Genomic DNA, 19,675 nt, shown 5'->3' with positions numbered 1-19,675 from the left:
CAAATTGCTTAGTCTGTGCCTCAGTTTCCACATCTGTTGAATGGGAACAATGACATGACCCACCTGCCAGGGTTGGGAGCATCTCTGTGGCAGATACTATGAAAGTGCAAAGAATTATTAGATATATTTGAGGGCTAAATACTTATGTACTTTTATACTGTCTTATAACTGCATTGCCTATGTGACATTTTTATGGGATGTGAAAAATGACCATATAAAAATTAGAATATATAATCATATAATGTACAATGACTCTTTCAAGCAACTAAGCTTGTTGTCTTCCTTGTCTAGTGTCAACTAAGCTTGTTGTCTTCCTTTGCCTAATGATCACTGCTTACGCATCTACAGAGAGACACATTAACATGTATGAAAGGCAATTATAACTCTTTGACAAAGAAGAAATTTATATAATCAGTTACCCCTTGAAACAGTACAAGTTAAATTAAAAAAAAAAAATTCATTCAGCCACAGACCATTGTCGGCTAGAGTAGCAAACAGATCAATAACAGGCAGCAGTTACTATGTCATGCTGTCTATGGAGTCCTGTAATGGAAAGGACATGATTGAATTACTTAAATGTTATTTAGGGTCAGATATCTGACTCTGTCCTTTCAATTTTAATTGAGCATATGAGCTATTGCAGATCTAATGAAAAATCTGGTACAGACTGTGCCAAGGCCTATTAGCTAGGTGGTTTAATGATTTCCTTATAAGGGTAAACTTCCAGAGTCAGATTCTTCTCTATGATATTGCCTCTTTGTGATGATCTGATAGTAAAATAGATCCATAAAGCCTACAGATTTAGCCAGTTCAGGATTCCCTTCTACCTTTAACACCTCCCTATGCTACTCTCTGCCTGGCACCTAGTGTAGGGGGCTCATTAGGGGATGTACCTACAAGGAACAGGATATGACCAGCCCTCCATTGTGCTCTCTGAGTTTGCTCTAAACTACACAGTCACCAGTGTGGTGCAGAGCTACCTCCTTCGTGCCTTCTGCCAAAACTGTGTCCAGTGTGTGTTGGTTACTGCTGAGAACCTAGACCCCAATCTCTAAGGCCTGGTCTACAGTACATGATTATGTCGATTCAGCCGCTTTAGGTCAAATTAAAACTAAATCCGTCCACACAACCAACCCGGTTTTGTCGATTTAAAGGGCTCTTAAAACCGGTTTCTGTACTCCACCTGGGCAAAGGGAGTAATGCTAAAATCGACATCGCTGTTCTGGATTTGAAGTACTGTGGACGCAATTCGATGGTATTGGCCTCTGGGAGGTATCACAGAATGCTTCATTGTGACCTCTCTGGACAACACTTTCAACTCAGATGCACTAGCCAGGTAGTTAGGAAAAGCCCCAGGAACTTTTGAATTTCATTTCCATTTTGGCCAGCATGGCGATCTCATCAGCATGGACTGAATGGGAGGTTCTGGATCTGATCGCTGTGTGGGGAAAAGAATCCGTGCAGGTAGAACTCCGTTCCAAAAGACAAAATGCCAATATATATGTCAAAATCTCTAAAGGCATGGACAGAACCCCGGCCTGGGCTGAGCGGGGCCAGCGGCTGGGACCCCGGCTGGCAGGAGCCGGCGGCCGGAACCCCAGACCGACAATGGGCTGAGCCGCTGAGCCCGCTGCCGGTCTGGGGTTCCAGCCACCGGCCCTGCTCAGCCCACTGCCAGCCTGGGTGAACGGAACAAAAATCGGCATGTGTGCTGCAGGTTGCCGACCCCTGCATTAAATGAGCGCAATGAGAGGAGGTAGGAGCACGATGAGAGGAGGCAGGATGTAATGTTGAGGCTAATGGGGGAGCAAACTGACATGCTCAGGCATCTGGTGGAGCTGCAGGAAAGGCAGCAGGAGCACAGACCGCCACTGCAGCCCCTGTATAACTGCCTGCCCTCCTCCCCAAGTTCCATATCCCCCTCACCCAGGGGCCCAAGAACGCGGCGGGGGGAGGCTACGGGCACCCAGCCCCTCCACCCCAGAGGATTGCCCAAGCAACAGAAGGCTGGTATTCAATAAGTTTTGATCTGTAGTGTGGCCTTGTCCTTCCCTCCTCCCTTCATCCAACTCCCCACCTGGTGCTTCCCTCCTCACCTACCCCTCCTGGGCTACCTTGCGAGTTTTCCCCCTATTTGTTTGATGAATTAGTAAACAATGCATGATTTTGAAACAATAATGACTTTATTGCCTCTGAAAGCGGTGATCGAAGGGGGGAGGGTGGGTTTTCACTTACAGGGAAGTAGGGTCAACCAAGGGGGTGGGTTTTCATCAAGGAGAAACAAACAGAACTGTCACACTGTAGCCTGGCCAGTCATGAAACTGGTTTTCAAAGTTTCTCTGATGCTCAGCGTGCCCTGCTGTGCTCTTCTAATCGCCTGGTGTCTGTCTGTGTGTAATCGGCCACCAGGCGATTTGCCTCAACCTCTCACCCCACCTTAAACATCTCCCCCCTGCTTTCACAGATATTGTGGAGCACACAGCAAGCAGCAATAACAATTAATATTGGTTTCGCTGACTTTTCCTTTCACTTTTTAACCATGGTCCTTGTATGATTCTTACTGAGAGTAAGAGATGGGGAGAAGGGAGGTAAAGAAAGTGGGGGAAGGGGAAAGAGCGGGGGAAAAAGAATTGGGAAAACACCTGAAGCTTCTTGTATAGCACTAGGGGCTCAGAGTGAAAGTTCCCCAGGGTTGGAGGGCTCTCAACTTGCCCCTGCTGCAGCCTTGGTCTAGGACTTGCTGTAACAATGTCCAGCTATTTGAGACCAATTCAGGAAAGAAAAGTCTTTCTGCAGCCCCTGAGATTGGAAATTGGGATTCCTGCCCCCTACTGCAGGCTTTAGATCCTGTTCTGTTCTCCTCTGATCACTGCGACACCATCTCCAGCGGCTTCTCACATTGAACAGCTGCTGGGTCCGTGCTTTGAGAGAAGTCTGTGTCCATGTCCTCATCGCTATCGTGATCATGCTATTGTCGCCTCCTCACCTGCTTTTGCAGGTTCTGCACATACTGCAGGATAATACGCGTGGTGTTTACAATGCTCACAACTGCAGCGGTGATCTGAGCAGGCTCTATGCTTGCTATGCTATGGCGTCTGCATGAAAAAGAAAAAGAGCGCAAAATGATTGTCTGCTGTTGCTTTCATGGAGGGAAGGAGGGGTGACTGACGACACGTACCCAGAACCACCCGCAACAATGTTTTTGCCCCATCAGGCATTGGGAGCTCAACCCAGAATTCCAGTGGGCAATGGAAACTGCGGGACCTGTGGGATAGCTACCCACAGTGCACTGCTCTGAAAGTCAACGCTAGCCATGGTACTGTGGATGCACTCCGCTGACTTCATGCGCTTAGTGGGGACACACACAATCAACTGTATAAAATCGCTTCCTAAAAATCGACTTCTATGAAATCGACCTAATTTCATAGTGTAGACATACCCTCAGTCTAATAGGCATGTATTCAATGTTCATAATGTTAATTTTGTGACACACTCAGAGGCATGTAGAATATATCTTAATAAAACCCAGCCAACCAAACAAAAAAAGATAAGTAAGTTGGTTTTTACCTTATGGCTATACAGCTCATATGGCAGACCTCCACAATGTGTGGGATGACCTGCTCAGTTATCTTTTTTCATATTGACTTTCCAAAATCATCCTGGAGAGGCAACAGAATTTACTATACTAGAACAAGGGGCTTTTAATTAAAAGGTCCTGTATCAACCACTGCCACTTGAAAATATTTTCTTGTGCAGATTAGAACAATTAGGGAATTAGTGATGGGATATGGATCCTTTCAATTTCAACTGCTGGTTTAAATGTGCTGTGCCATAGTTTGGTAGCGCCCAAGAGATTTTGCCATGTGATAGCTGTTCAGGGAAATGAGGTGGTGGTCTCAGTCGTCTTCCTGATAGGCAGTTGTCCACATGTGCAAAATCACCACTCGATTGGGGATTTGTTGGCAGTTCCAGCAGGGAGGCCAAAGACTGGTCATGGACACTGAACTCTACTCTAAATCCTAGAGGCGGATTTTCCAAGTCATGGCTAAGACACGTTGACAAGGCCACAGTGTAGGGACAGCTGGCAGTGCCTCTTTCTCTGCTGTGCTTGTCTCATGGATAGAGACTTATATTCTCCAGAACATTCAGGCCAGAACCTTTCAGGAGCACTAAATCCTCTACATAAATCAATCCTGCATGGGATAGTCATTGAACTAGATTCATTAGTCATAAAACTGCCGCAATTAGGTACAAAACAGGTATTGCATTGTGCTAAGTGTTAAACCCAACTGAGAAGAGCTGATATTAAGCATATTGTCTGCAGTGAGGGATGAGAACTCAGAAAACTCTGCTTCCTTGTCTCCCTTAAGAGTCTCTGGTGACTTATGGCGGGAGACTGGAACTGGGGTCCATCCCCCTTTTTGCTGCAAGAATTTTTTTTGTCCTTCCCCCAGTTGCTGAAACACCTAACTAGTTTTTTTTCCTATACCATCCATCACCATGATGAGTGTTGTAGCATCCCCACAATAAGGGCCCTGATCCATCCAGCTTCCAAACACTCCTAATGTTGAGTACATTTAAGTAGGTTATAGAAGTCTGCCTGAGGTCTCACAAGCCCCCAAAAAACCTGGCGTCACCTCGGGAAGGTGACTGTACCAATAGATAGAGAACCTCATGATCCCTACCTGTCTGTCTCAAGTGCTGGCCTTTCTCACTCATCTCCACATCACTGGATGCCATGACAGCAGGACTAGCCACTCAAGTACATACCCAGGGTCCCGGGCAGGCTTGTACAGGTTGTTCTGGTGCCCATGCTGCCATGGCTTCACTGCTACTATAATCCAAGCTAGCTAGGTCTAAACTAGCATGTGTATGTCTACATGTGCTGCAGTCTCACATCTGATCGTAATGTAGACATACCCAAAAAGGTTGGCTGAGATGACCAATATCCTAGATACTCCCTTTACACTCAAAATGATAATGATAAAAAAGCAGCACATTCTTTACCTGTGTGGAATGAAATACACAACATTTTAAGCTCTCTGTAGCTAATATTGATCTTTCTAAAATTGTATCATTTGTATAGAATTGTATGGTTTGAGTGCTCGGCCTCGAAAAGGTTAACTATTTTAGGTAGCCTGTCTTGATCTTTAACTCTGCAGCTCCAGAGCTTACTATGCATAAATGGGTTTGTCTAGACTGGGAAGATTAGGTCATGTTTCACAATTTGCCAGCTAAGATGATGTTAAATGATATTATGCACTTTGTGTAGACATGGCAAATTGTATTTTAAAAATGTGGTGAATGGTTGTGGTCAACCCTTTGCTTCCCCCGCTAGATGACAACAACCAACCAATGAATTTAACACCACTTGCTTTGTCTAATCTTGGTGCAAAGTCTTTTTAAAAATCGTGTTAGCTAAACATGTTTTGAAACACAATATCTTTTTACTAGTGTAAACATGGTCTTGGTAGGATTAGAGAAGCAGTTGGGTTTTTTGGCCACATCTACAGTAGGGAAAAAGTTGTGTTTTTAACACATTAGCTAAATGCAAATTAACATCCTAGAGTAGACAAGGCAAGTTGTAGTTTAAAATTTGTTAGCGCTAGCTCTGGGGTCTCAAACTCGCAGGTCATCTGTGGCCCGTGAACCTCCCCAATGTGGCCTGCAGGGCTCCAGCAGTTTTAGGGCCGGGTCTCTCCTTTGGCCCCACCTGCCGCCCTCCAGGCAATTTACAATGGCCCAGGGCTCCACCAGCTCAGCGGAGCTGAGCGGCAACTGCCTGCTTGCTCCATGTGTCTGCCGGGGCGGGGTGGGGCTGTGCCTCCGCACGCTGCCCCTACCCCGAGTACCCCTGTGCCAATGGGAAGCTGCGGGGGTAGTGCCTAGGGCCCCCCAGCCCACCCCACCTTGAAGCCCCAGGTAAGCGCTGCACCCTCCGACCCCCTCCCAGAGCCTGCACTCTTCCTCCCTCCCAGAGCCTGCACCCCAATCCCCTACCCCAGACCTCCTCCCCCGCCCAAACTCCCTCCCAGAGCCTTAAGCAGTGGGGGGGATTTGAAGTTTTGGGGGGCGGGTTCTGGGCAGCATGAGTGACATTATTGGCCCACTGGGAGGACTTGAGGACTGCATTGGCCCTGAGGTAAATTGAGTTTGAGACCCCTGCGCTAGCTCCTTCTAGGGTTGACCCCTGCCAGCTAACATGTTAAAATACTGCTTTCCCTGTCTATGCTAGGGTTTTAACAAGCTTTAAAGCCACACCTTTTTTTCCAACAAAGACACGGCTTTCGAGGGTAAGCCACAGGACTAGGAGTCAGGAGACCTGTGTTCTATTCTGTTCCTGGCTCTACCCACAGACTCACTGTTTGATTTGGACAAATATATCAATCTCTCTATCATAGATTCCCCATCTGTAAATTAGGCTTTCCTGTCTATCAGTGGTGTTTTTGAGGCTAAATTCAATAGTATCTATAGAGCATTATGTGAGATCCGTTTATACAATGTGCTTTAGAAGTGCACTCAGTATCTGGGTTAATTTCTGTCTAAGATGTTTGTTTCTTTGCTTGGCTTGGCTTGTTTTGAATTTTGGAGACCTATGGGGAAGCTATGTTCTATGAGCCCAAACCCTGAGAGAGCATTTTACCAAAACAAAGTCACTTGTGATACCAGTCCTCCCACAGAGAAAGGGGCACTGTTTTTCAGAAGATAAGGGAAGTGCTGAGGTCACAGTGTCTAGAAAGGGAAAAGATATTGCAACAGCAGTGAACTACTGTCTCCCTTCTCTTCAGTTCCTCAGCTAAGGATAGATGGCTGGTCACAATGACCTTGCATTTACATAACAACTTCATCTAAATAGATTCCAAAGCACCTCACAATCTTCTGATTCTGTAATTTGTTTGCAAACAGAAATGGCTTTATCCATCACTGAAATGCTTCCAGCTCTGAGTTGGAACACAGCAATTGTGCAGTGTTATTTAGATGAGGAAGTGAAGAGGAATATCTAGCTGAAACTGCAAGGAGAGTGTAAGAGAGCAGAATGTAATTAACCAAGCTAGAACTCTGTTAGGACACTAGGGCTAGCTGCCTTATCTTTCCAAAAGTGCCACAGGAGATCTGTCTGTGGGTAAGAGTCAATTATGATTGCCCCAAAAAGTTTCATGCAGGAAGCTCACAGTGATTTATCTCGGTCAGTCACTTACTAATAATTTGTTCTTACAGGGCTCAGTCCTGGAATGTATTGAGTATTTTCTTTCCAACACCCTTGAAATCAATAGTAGAGAATGGCATGATCAGGTGCATATAGCACCTTTCACATTTGTCATTTGTGTTGCTCAGAATCTGTTGGGGTTTTTTCCAGAACAGTGCCCTGGTTACTGTAAGATGCTGAGTTGTAGTTAACACTCAGAATGTCTGTTGACAGTGAGGAATACTGTTTGCTTAGGGCAGGTCTTCACTACCCACTGGATCGGCGGGTAGTGATTGATCTATCGCGTCTCGTCTAGACGCAATAAATCGATCCCCGAACACACTCCCTGTTGACTCCAGAACTCCAGCTCGCAAGAGGCAGAAGCGGAGTTGATGGGGGACCTGCCAGTGTCCTCATGGCCAGGTAAGTCAACCTAAGATACACTGACTTTAGCTACGCTATTTGTACAGCTGAAGTTGCGTATCTTGGGTCAACCCCCCACCCTTTCCCAGTGTAGACCAGGGGTGTCGTTGATTTTATTATTTATTATGTGTAGCTTGTAAGCACCCCAACCATGGACCAGGATCTCATTGTGCTAGGTGCTGTACAAACACAAAACAAAAAGACAGTCCCTGCCCCAAAGAGCTTGCAATCAAAGTATAAGCAAGAGACAACAGATGGATACAGACAGACAAGAATACAAGTAAACAATGAGACAGTACTGGTCAGCATGATAGGCAGTTGTCTCTGCAACTAGCAGCCTAGCCGTTGTCAATTTTTTTTGCAAGCATCACAGAAAAGAAGAGCTGTACAGAGGGATTTGAAGGAGGATAATGAGGTAGCTTTGCAGATGTTTCTGCAGAGCACCTTGCAAGTGTGAGGGGCAGTATGGGAAAAAGCACAAATGTGCTTGTTTGAAAATTTAACTAGTGGGTGATAGAGCAGCTGATAGCCATGCAGAAGAGGGGTTGCAGATCACAGCCTTCTTCATCTACCCTTTATTAGTGTGGATTTGAAGTACACCGAAGAGGCAGGTCTGTGAGGAACTGTCACTCGTTCTTTGAAATGCTCTAGGGGGAACTCACCCACTCTGTATAGGACTCTCAACTGCAGTGGAACCACAAGAACTGGCTAGGATATGGAATGCGATTTAAAATCAATCTACACAGGTTCCTTGGAAGCTGCAGCTGGCTTCCTAGACAACTGCTTGTGACCTGACTCTATGCTTGCGTCGTTTAAAGGCATGATGGGATTGTCCCTAGGGGAAGAATTGGGACAGAGAGAATACATATGGGCTGAGAGTTTCCGCAGTAGGCCTCGCATACCACATTGTGCCATTGTAATAACACAAGAAATGCATACTATTGCTGTCAGAGAATGTCTCCAGTCTTTTCTGCTTAGGTTACATCATCAGTGGTTTAGAAGGGCAGAAATATGTTCCAAGCTGAGCCAGCTACCCTTCTGTATCAGAAAGAAACAGGTGATCTCTGTTTTTCCATCCTTCACCTCTGCTGTAGCTGACAGCAGCAAACACGAGCAGCTGCAATAGCAGGTTTCACTCTGTAGCATTATCTCTGAAACCATCAAACAAAGACATTTAAAAAATTGGATATAAAATGAGTGGCTCAATAAACATGCTGTCGATGAATAATTTAGGGTGTTTCTTGCTGCTCTGCTCTTCTTTCTACTGCAAGGCAACCTGAGCAGAATTTTTAGCAGTTTCGTTTACTTATAGTCTGAGAAAATGCATGGTAACCAAACACTGGATTGTTTTTTAAAAACTGAAATGGTTGAGTGCAAGAGAACGGCATTGTGATAGGGAACAAGGGAGGGAAAGCCCACACAAAGCCCCTCTGTGCAGACTCTGGATGGAATGGTTTTGGAAGATGCCCAGGTGGAATTGAGGGGCTCCCTTTGCAGGGAGGGGACTAGGCAGATACCTGATCTGAAATCTGCTCAGGAATTAAAGGAACATTAACCCAAAGAGCAAGGATGGTTGAGGAACTGGGCAGGGATTTAGGAGATCTAGGTTCATTTTCCAGCTTTGTCACACATCCCTGTGTAACCTTGGGCAAGTTACTTAATCTCCCTGTGCCTCAGTTCTCACTCTGAAAATGGAGATGATACTCTTTTCTCCCACCCTTTGTCTGTTGTGTCAAGATGGGTTGTAAGCTCTTAAGGCAAGGACCATCTCTTAATATACATGTACAGAACCTAACACAATGGGACTCTGATCTCAGTTGGGGCTTTTAAAGAACTACTGTAATACAAACCGTAATATTTCCTCCCAATAGCTTCTATACCTCTTTCAGAAAGGGGCAGTGCACTGCCATGTGGAAAGCAGCCAATACCTTCATTGTTCCAAAGGAAGGCTTACTGCTGTATAGGAGGAGAAGGGGATCCTGAGGGTGGCCCAGAATCAGCGAGAAGGATCTCTGGCATCCCCAGGATATGTTCATTGCGCACCTCAACAAGGCTGCAAACTCCTTTTGAAGGGAGCAAGATGGCTTAGCTTGGTGAATCTTATAGAATTTTCTGGTGGTTCTTTCCTCTTCTGCATTTCTTTCTGTGTGTGTGTGTGTGTGTGTGTGTGTGTGTGTGTGTGTGTGTGTGTGTGTGTGTGTGTGTGTGTGTGTGTGTGTGTGTGTGTGTGTGTGTGTGTGTGTGTGTGTGTGTGTGCGTGATGGGAGGATCGAAGCCAGAAATGACCAGACTTAACTTTCATCATCTTGGACCCTGCTATCTTTGTACACTAGGTAAACTCTGAATTTTCCCAACAAGAGTAAAGTTTGTGGTGATTTCAGGAACAACTTCTTTGCACTTTATGTATGTACACATATGTGTAGTACAGTGAAGCAGTTTTATCGGAACTGTTTGTATGAGTGTAAAATTTTGCTTTTCTCTCTTTCTCCTAAAATTCAGAAGGAAGAAATACTTGCCTATATTAGTTCTGCTGGGGTAATAGTCAGTCAGAATGCTTGCAGACTAATATTGTGGTTCAGCTGTATAGCTCCTTTTATCTGAGGACCTCCAAGTGCTTTACAGGCATTAATCAGTAAAACTCCATAATGTCCCCTGATACACAGGCAAGTATCGTTATTCATGTTTTACAGGTGGATAAATAAACCCATAGGGTGAAATCCTGGTTCCAGTGAAGTGAATGGCAAAACTACCACTGACTTCACTGAGGCCAGAATTCACTGATAGAGTTTAAGCAGCTTGCTTAAAGTCATTGTTGTATGCAACGTTGTAGCCATGTTGATCCTAGGATATTAGAGAGACAAGGTGGGTGAGGTAATATCTTTTATTCGACCAGCTTCTGTTGGTCAGAGAGACAAGCTTTTGAGCTGACACAGAGCTCTTCCTCAAATCTGAGGACCCAGACCTGAAGAAGAGCTCTTTGTAAGCTCGAAAGCTTCTCTCTTTCACAAACAGAATAAAAGATAAGGAGTACTTGTGGCACCTTAGAGACTAACAAATTTATTAGAGCATAAGCTTTCGAGAGCTACAGCTCACTTCATCGGATGCATTTGGTGGAAAAAACAGAGGGGAGATTTATATACACACGCAGAGAACATGAAACGATGGGTTTATCATACACACTGTAAGGAGAGTGATCACTTAAGATAAGCCATCACAGCAGCAGGGGCGGGAAAAGGAGGAAAACCTTTCATGGTGACATGCAAGGTAGGCTAATTCCAGCAGTTAACAAGAATATCTGAGGAACAGTGGGGGGTGGGGTGGGGGGAGAAATAACATGGGGAAATAGTTTTACTTTGTGTAATGACTCATCCATTCCCAGTCTCTATTCAAGCCTAAGTTAATTGTATCTAGTTTGCAAATTAATTCCAATTCAGCAGTCTCTCGTTGGAGTCTGTTTCTGAAGCTTTTTTGTTGAAGGATAGCCACTCTTAGGTCTGTAATCGAGTAACCAGAGAGATTGAAGTGTTCTCCAACTGGTTTTTGAATGTTATAATTCTTGACGTCTGATTTGTGTCCATTCATTCTTTTACGTAGAGACTCCAGTTTGGCCAATGTACATGGAAGAGGGGCATTGCTGGCACATGATGGCATATATCACATTCGTAGATGCGCAGGTGAACGAGCCTCTGATAGTGTGGCTGATGTGATTAGGCCCTATGATGGTATCCCCTGAATAGATATGTGGACAGAGTTGGCAACGGGCTTTGTTGCAAGGATAGGTTCCTGGGTTAGTGGTTCTGTTGTGTGGTGTGTGGTTGCTGGTGAGTATTTGCTTCAGATTGGGGGGCTGTCTGTAAGCAAGGACTGGCCTGTCTCCCAAGATCTGTGAGAGTGATGGGTCGTCCTTCAGGATAGGTTGTAGATCCTTGGTGATGCGTTGGAGAGGTTTTAGTTGGGGGCTGAAGGTGATGGCTAGTGGCGTTCTGTTATCTTCTTTGTTGGGCCTGTCCTGTAGTAGGTGACTTCTGGGTACTCTTCTGGCTCTGTCAATCTGTTTCTTCACTGTACCTACCTATTTTGTCTTGCTTACAGTCATACATTGAGTCAAAACAGATCTGAGAATGGAACTCAAATAAAGTAACTAATCAATTTTTTGAAGACTGTGAGTACATGAGGCTTGGCTACCTCTTATTTTTCTTACACCCTCATATTAGTTGCTCTTTGCTGCACACTCCCCTTTCACCTGTCAGTGTGTAATTTACACACATTTTGCAGACCTACTGAATTCCAAATCGAGTAATTTTACCATTTACATTCATATTCTGACCAACTTACACCTCATACATAACTTTTCATTTACATTACCACTGAATTTAGCCCAGAAACTTGCATAAGAATTACACCTGTTTACTCCAGATCTGAATTTGGCCATTGTTTATGGCAGATGCGTTCCTAAATAATACATTGGAATAACTTTCTGTGAGAAGTAATTTAGGAGCCATCATTGGAATTGCTAAAGTGTAGACCAGAAAAGTCCAGGACAAGTAGAAACGCTGTCTGGGCTAGTAACTGTCAAGTTTCCTGCACACAGAATAGGAAGTCTGTGGGTGGATTGAGTGATATCAAGTCTGCAGCACCATTAGGCTGCCAGTCAGAGAGAAGGTTGGCTGGAGGAAATGAGTGGGAGTGAAGCAAAGAGAACTGAACTGCCTGAGGGAAGAGGAAAGAGAATAGGCTGTGTAGCAATTTTTCAGAGACTTGCAAGCTTAGGCAGCAGCTGCTGAGGTTACAATGCAGAGCATGGTTTGATTTTAAGTGGGCAAATATAACTCGCAAAAGGGACGTGGCTTTAATCTGAATTCAAAGGCTGTCATTTTTTACCAGCAAGGCAAGCAATACTTGAATTTGTCAACCAAATCAGAGCAGACTTTGTAGGAAAATAAACTACAGTTTGATTACTTGCTACTGCTGCCAAACACGATCTGATACATTTTTTACATCCTTGCAATTGCATACTTGACGACTGCTGCTCCCTGGGCCAGGCAATTTAATTTGCAAATCAATCCTTGACTCTTACACTGCTTTAAACACACCACTATGTGTGCACAGAGTTGGTTGATTTAAAAAAATGAAAAATGTCTGGAACACGTCAAACCAACCTGGTTAAAAAATTAACCTGAATCAGCAGAGGGTAATACTGAGGGCCTAAGGCCAATTAAGTTTAATACACCCAGGACAGAAGATTATGCTAAAGAATATAAGGAATTTAGATATAAACTCTCATTCCAGAATTTATGATAATCTACATATCAGTTGGCTACATGTCAGAACGATTAAAAGTTTTTAGTGGAATTTTCAGAAAGCACAGGAAGTTTTCTGGCAAGACTTGGCAGTGGGTATTATATCTTTATTATTGATTCCCTACCTGTATTTGACCTCTCTGCTGCTCATGTGGAGTGCATGTAAACAGAAATTGCATCACTTTGTCAACAAGAAGCTCCTATTACTAATTACTCCATAAAATAGAGGAAGAGGACCAAGTGTTTAACATGGAACCTGGTTTCGGTTTTTCGGATTTTTGAAATACTCTTCAACTGGCAGGCCAGAGCTTAAGCATCTTGGAGCAACTACGCTAACACCCAACCAAATGAAAGACTTCGTAAAGACAGCAAATTAGTCTCCTTGGGAAGTATCTCAGGAATACAAACAGAAAGCTTATCACTGCAGTTGCTGATGGCTAAACTGATGTCAGATCTATGCAGATTGGGAAACCGTAGGCTCTGCTTACGTAGCAGACTTAGATGGTGTAACCCTGTGGGATAAAAAACAGTTTAGGCATTATAGTGATTATAATAGAAGAGCACAACTCAAAACTGGTTGACCTGAATTTAGAAGGAGCAAAGGTGGATATGGGCTGCTCACATGGTGTGCAGGCCAAGTTCAGACAAACTGCTCCTCATGAAGTTGTGCACTGCATCAGTCGTAACCATTAACTTGGTATTCTGCGACTTGGAAAGGATTATCTTTATCTTAAAATGTGACCTTATTTTCAAAGACATTTCAAGTTGTTCTATTTAAGTCCCAAAAGATGACTGGAACATCAAGCTCTTTCATAGATTGAGGCCAAAAGACATCACTGTGATCATCTCGTCTGACCTGAAGTATAATACATGAATTAATTCTATCCCTTGCTGAGACTTTTGAGGCAAAAAGGAGTGGTGTCCAGAGCAATGAAGACTATGATCAGAATTATCATTTGGATTATATGGCAGAAACTAAGTCAGGATGTTGCCACTTGAGGTAGAGCCATTCTTAAAGACATCAAGACAGGCATATTTGTGGGCATGGTGTTTTCCATGATGGACTTAATCACCATTGATATTGAAGTCACTTGCTTTTCAAGGAGATGATCTCTTGGGATTTTAAACTTTACAAAAGCTAGAAAGTCTATTCTGGAGCTCATGGCAGTAAAAGACAATTGTGGTCATTGTGTCTTCTTAATTATCCTTGTGAATGGCAAATTTGAAGGGGCAAACATTTCTGTATTATTAGGGACAAAGCAGCGAAAAATTAGATCTATAAGTAGGCTTGGATTAGATTTTTTAGTAAATGTCAGTAAACATTAATTTCACTGTACAATACAAACCAATGACAAATATTCTATCGATGATAGAAATGTACAGATAGGCAAAGTAGGATAAATGCTGCTTGAGAACGTCTTAGTTTGATTTCGGGTATTTATTTTGTATATTTTGCATATGATGTTGGCAATTTGTGTTTTAATGGCTATAAAGCTTTAATGTTTTGAATCTTGACATTAAATAATTGCCTGCCCCTCCCCAATTTCCTACAACTGAAAATTTAAAACAATCAAAATAGAAAAAATGCTTAAATATAAATGTTTATCTGTCAAACCTTTTTAAAAAATTCAAATAGAATTCTGCCCATCTTATCTGTAAGCTTGAAATTGATAGTGAACACATTGGTGCTTGATTCACCAGGGTATTGGAACCATCATTCACCTGGAGTGAAACCACATGATGGCCTGATTATTATAAAAAAAGGACCTGCTGTGGATAGACTACTTCATATAGATCTTGAATGAGAAGGAAAAGATAAGTGCCTGATGTCAGTGGCTGCCTCTAGAATTACACTTAACTAGAATCTCATGTCCACAACAAATGACAATACGCATGCATGTTTAACAACGCTTTTAACCACCTGCCTTTCTGGCCACATGGGGCTAGCTCATCTGTACTGAATGCTTAACCTACTTGGAATCTGCATTTATGGCTGGAACACTTTATCTGACACTTGTTACAATTCTGAATTTTAAAAAAAAATACTTCCTGCATTCTTAACTACAAAGCCATTTCACCTGAAGTGTTGAAGCAAAAGTAACCAGCCCTCTCATCATAAAGATGTTGTTGTTTTCAGCCTGTTTTTGACAATTATCACTACTAAAGGCAAGAGGAAAAATGCAAAATCTGCCCTCCGTAACTCCCCGTCTCATCTAGGAGAAATGAGTCCATAGAATTTGCAAATTATTTCACACGGGCAAGGTTACTCCTGCACAGTGAAAGGACATGTGTATATATAATGGAGAGAATATGAAAATAGGTATATATAGCATGTAAAATATAAACTCTGAGAACTGGAATAAATAGAATGCTTTTTGGTTTTCTTAATTAAAAATAAGAGGACCATATACTTGAGTGTCTCTCTTGGTACTAAAGAGGCAATAGAAATGTATTGTATATGTAACAATAAACATAGGAAGCAATAAGCATATACCTTAAGATCTGCACTAAGGACTGTGGCTATGTCTACGCTATAGCTTATGTTGGCATTACCTATGTCGTGGAGGGGTGTGAATATCCACCTCCTTGAGCAATGTAATTTACACTGACATAGCACTGTCCACACCGGCGCTTATGTCAGTGGGAGAGCTTCTTCCGCTGACATAGCTACCATCCTTTGCAGGAGCTGGAGTAACAAAGCTGACAGGAGAATTCTCTCCCATCGGCTTAGAATGTCCGCCCTAGCAGCGCTACACAGTAGCATTGGTGCAGCCGTGCCACTGTAAGCTCTGTTGTGTAGCTGCAGCTTGAATTCTATAAGCAATGCCCCGTCGGAAATGACCACTTAGGAAGTATCCTCAAGATTTCCAATATTTTTTTTAATGTTTAACTAAAGATCAACTGTTTTTGTGTTGTTTCTTTGTACTGTGCCTAGTATACTGGGTTCCTGATCCCAGAGGTGAGTGCTTCGGTGTTACTGCAATAGAATGAAGAACTAATAATTAAAAGGGAACTGATTTTTGTTGGTCCCTTGTTTGGTCACTTAGTGAAAATTGTCTTTTCTCTGGTCACATATATTAACTGAAGGCAATAGGAATCTATTTAGATTGCTCAAGAAGTATTATTATTATTTTACACTAAACATACAAGCTGACACAAAACTTGACTCTGCCCTCCGTATGATCTAATGCAGGCACAGGAAAATTAGACTTAGTACAATAGGTGCCATGAGTTTGTGAAAAAGATGAGAGATGTATTGCAAGCAGCCACTGTGGAAAGGCTTCCTGGAGGAAGTTTGGAGAAGGATTGGGAGGTCTCAGGATGCTAAAGAAAAAACAGACTTCCAAGCATAAGAGGCAGTAGGGAGAAGGACAGATTCAGGACACTTAGAAGGGAGGCTTGGGAAGTGGAGTAGGAAGAAAAGAGAGCTGAGATGTAGGCTACAGCAAGACTCTGCAGGGATGTAAAAGTGAGGACAAGGAGATTGAATTTGATGAGAAAATAGAGGGGAAAGTGCTGAAGGAATTCAGAGAAAGAAGGGACATGTTTGGAACAGTGGGAGAGCAAAATTATTTTAGAAGCAGCATTTTAGATAAGCTGGAGGGGAAAAGGTGTGAACATGAAACTTTGACTTTCAAGTCTGCCTCTGAGCTAATTCTTGCTGAAGTGGTAGCTAACATTTTATGGCTACCGAAATATTTGTAATGTCTTTCTGTCTTTTCAAGTAAAGTTTAAAAAGCCTGGGGCTCTCTTCAAGCTTCTAGCAGCCAAATTGTTGTCGCTCTCTGCCAACTGGGATCAACAGTCATTTCAAGCCAGGCTTCACTTACTCAGTACAAAGCAGATGCAGTAAACTCGCATGTGATTTTTGTTCCCTCATCAATCTCAGGTTATTGGCAATCCCGAAACATGATCGGGTTTAGGAGGTTTTTTTTCTTAAGAGAATCTCTTGGACTTTACTCATAGGTGTAGTTTGACATCTTTGTTTGGGCGGGGCAGCTCCAGTCAGGCCAATGGGGCTGCATTTGGGTGGGGGTAAATTCTGCACCTGCCCAAGGCTTGCAGTTTGCAGGGGGGAGGGCAATGCCCGTGACTTTATTAGGAAGCAAAACCTTGTAAATGCCTATGAGATGAAGAGTGTCTTCATCATGTGTGCTCCTGTGTCCACAACTAAAGATAACTACAAAGTAAACAGTAACTAACACTGGCATACACACAGTAACAATGGGAAAATGAAGCTTCTCATCAGAAAGTGGTTTGAGCCAGATTCAATCCAGCCATAATATGGCTTAATTGCTTTTCAGATGGGTACCTGTTAACTAAATTACCATTCATATTAATTAATATTACAGAAGTATGTGCAGGCCTCAGTCAGGTTGTTGTGCTGAATGCCATCCCTGCCTCAATCGTAGTTTAAGACAAGACATAACAGGTGGGTGAAACTGGAGTGTGGAAAGCCAGGGTAAGAGTTGTATGAGCATGTTTTTTCAGAGACTAGCTGCATGCACAGTTGATTGGTATGTGTATATTTTGTTAAGACAAATCAGCCGTTTAGTAGCAATAGTCTCAACTCATCAGCTACCTGACCCCTCTCAGCTGGTGGTGTTCTGTAGTCATCAAGGTGGACGACAGGGCTGTGGCATTATGGTGGCTTTTTCAGGGAGGATATTCCATGCCTAAGGGATGGAATGGAAGGAAGCTCAAAGGTGTTTGTGGGAGAGGCAGACAAGTGGGTGGTCGATCCTGCATTGTTGGCAGAGCAATAAAATAATAGAGCAGGTAGGTATGGCTAGGCTACATTGTGAGAGGCCTTGAAGGTAAGGGCAAGAAACTTTTATTTGGCATGGTTGAGACAGAATTCGTATGAGGTGGGGGGATTGACATGGTCACAATGATGGGACAGGTAGATGATCTCAGCAGCAATGCTTTGATTGGACTAGAATGGGGCAAGGTTGCAGTAGCCATGATGTGAGAGGAGCACCTTAGGGTGTGGACAGAGAGGAAAGGTGGAACTTTGAAATGTTATGAGGGAAGAAAGGGCAAGATTTAGATATAGCCTGAATATGTTGATGCCTGGGGTTATGGGGCTGAATGATTGGGAGGAAGCTAGATGGTGGTGGCCACAGTGACGGAGAAAAGAGGACGGGGGAGGAAGGGGCTTGAGGGTGGATCAGAAGCTCAGTTTTGACAATGTCAAATTTAAAGTGAAAATCTGCTTCCTTCAGGCTGGAGGAGATCTAGTGTAGCATTCTGCATTAGCTAAGTGTGTGTGATCTTTTCATCTCTAGTGACTCTTCCATGTAGTGGATAAGAGCCTGCTACATATGCACAGCTAATTCCATTAGTTCAAGTGTTAGGTGCTTATACATATATTGTGGAAGGTGCTGAGTCCTATCCCTGCTGACAATTCCTGGTGGTTTCATAATGATAGACCCAAGGAGCTCAGTCTATTTAGCTTAACAAACAGAAGGTTAAGGGGTGACTTAATTATAATCTAGGAATATCTACCTGGGGAACAGATATTTAATAATGTGCTCTTCAGTCTAGCGGAGAAAGGTATAACATGATCCAATGGTTGGAAGCTGAAGCTAAACAAATTCAGATTGGGAATAAGGAATAATTTTTTAACATTGAGAGTAATTCACCACTGGATCATGGTGGATTCTCCGTCACAATTTTTGAATCAAGATTGGATGGTTTTTCTAAAAGAAATAATTTAGGAATTATTTTTGTAAGTTCTGTAACTTGCGTTATTCAGGAGTTCAGATTAGATGGTCCTTTCTGGTCTTGGAATCTATGAATTACACTAGATTCACATCGGACTGTTTTTACCCTTCGGTTCCCATCTTAGTCATGGCTTTTCAATCACATGCATACATGAAGTCCAAGTTGGAACTTAACACTTAATTTTCATTTTTGATATACTGTACATATATTAATCAACATTCAATGAATTCTTTACTTGATACATGTTTGTATTGTCTATGATGTAACATGGCTATAAGGTTCACACGGTGTTAATATTTATATATTCAATAGGAAATAGCCCGTCACCTCCGACCTGGAACCCTGCGTGCCATCTTTGGTAAAAACAAGATTCAGAATGCTGTCCACTGTACAGATCTACCAGAGGATGGACTTTTGGAGGTAAGGTTCAACAATTCTACACACCCTTTTTATAACCGGGTTTTTTAAAATTAGAAAATAAGCCTAACAATTTCTGGAGCTATTTAAAATGTGTTGTGTTTGGAGTAATAGTACGGGAATCTAGTGATAAGTTAAAAATAAAACAGCTGGTGACTTTATTAAGAGAAATTAATTCAACTACACGAGCAAGCCGGAGGCAGAATTCTAGTTCATTATGTTGCTTGAGAACTCCACCCATACAGTTTTCTCAGGATGTTTCTGAACAAAGTAGTGAACCAATGTCAGAAGCATTATATCATCAGGACCCTCTCATTGGCTGGACCTGTCCTGAGGGCATGTTTAGCAATGTGACGAATGCATAAGGTTGCAAAAACTCCTCTTGGTGATCAGCTTTGTTTTAGACAAAGGGGGTTCAGGTGCTGCAGGGGGCTCAAGGCAGGGGGTTAGGGGGCTCAGGGCAGAGGGCTGGAGTGCAGGAGGGGTTTGGGGTGCAGGCTATGGCCCAACACCGCTTAACTCGAGCGGCTTTAGGGTGGCAGCAGCGTGCAGCAGGGCTAAGGCAGGCTCCCTGCCTGCCCTGGCCCCGCGCTGCTCCTAGAAGTAGCCAGCATGTCCGGCA

At 43.2% G+C, this 19,675-nt stretch overlaps 1 protein-coding gene across 3 annotated transcripts in view; it reads left to right on the top strand.

The window, feature by feature from the left end:
* Positions 1-19,675, top strand: part of NME7 (NME/NM23 family member 7) — a 162,769-nt gene that overhangs the window by 115,050 nt on the left and 28,044 nt on the right. For 2 of the 3 annotated variants that reach the window (XM_038382182.2, XM_043511708.1), the window contains one exon: positions 18,949-19,056. In XM_038382182.2, coding sequence (XP_038238110.1) covers positions 18,949-19,056 — 108 coding nt within the window. Of the gene's footprint in view, positions 1-7,502; positions 7,527-18,948; positions 19,057-19,675 lie in introns of those variants that run through there. The other variant, XM_043511713.1, reaches the window with a different exon arrangement.

The sequence above is a fragment of the Dermochelys coriacea genome, chromosome 1, assembly GCF_009764565.3.
Source record: "Dermochelys coriacea isolate rDerCor1 chromosome 1, rDerCor1.pri.v4, whole genome shotgun sequence".
In the NCBI taxonomy this organism is placed as follows: domain Eukaryota; kingdom Metazoa; phylum Chordata; order Testudines; family Dermochelyidae; genus Dermochelys; species Dermochelys coriacea.
This window is presented reverse-complemented; position numbering and strand designations above follow the sequence as displayed.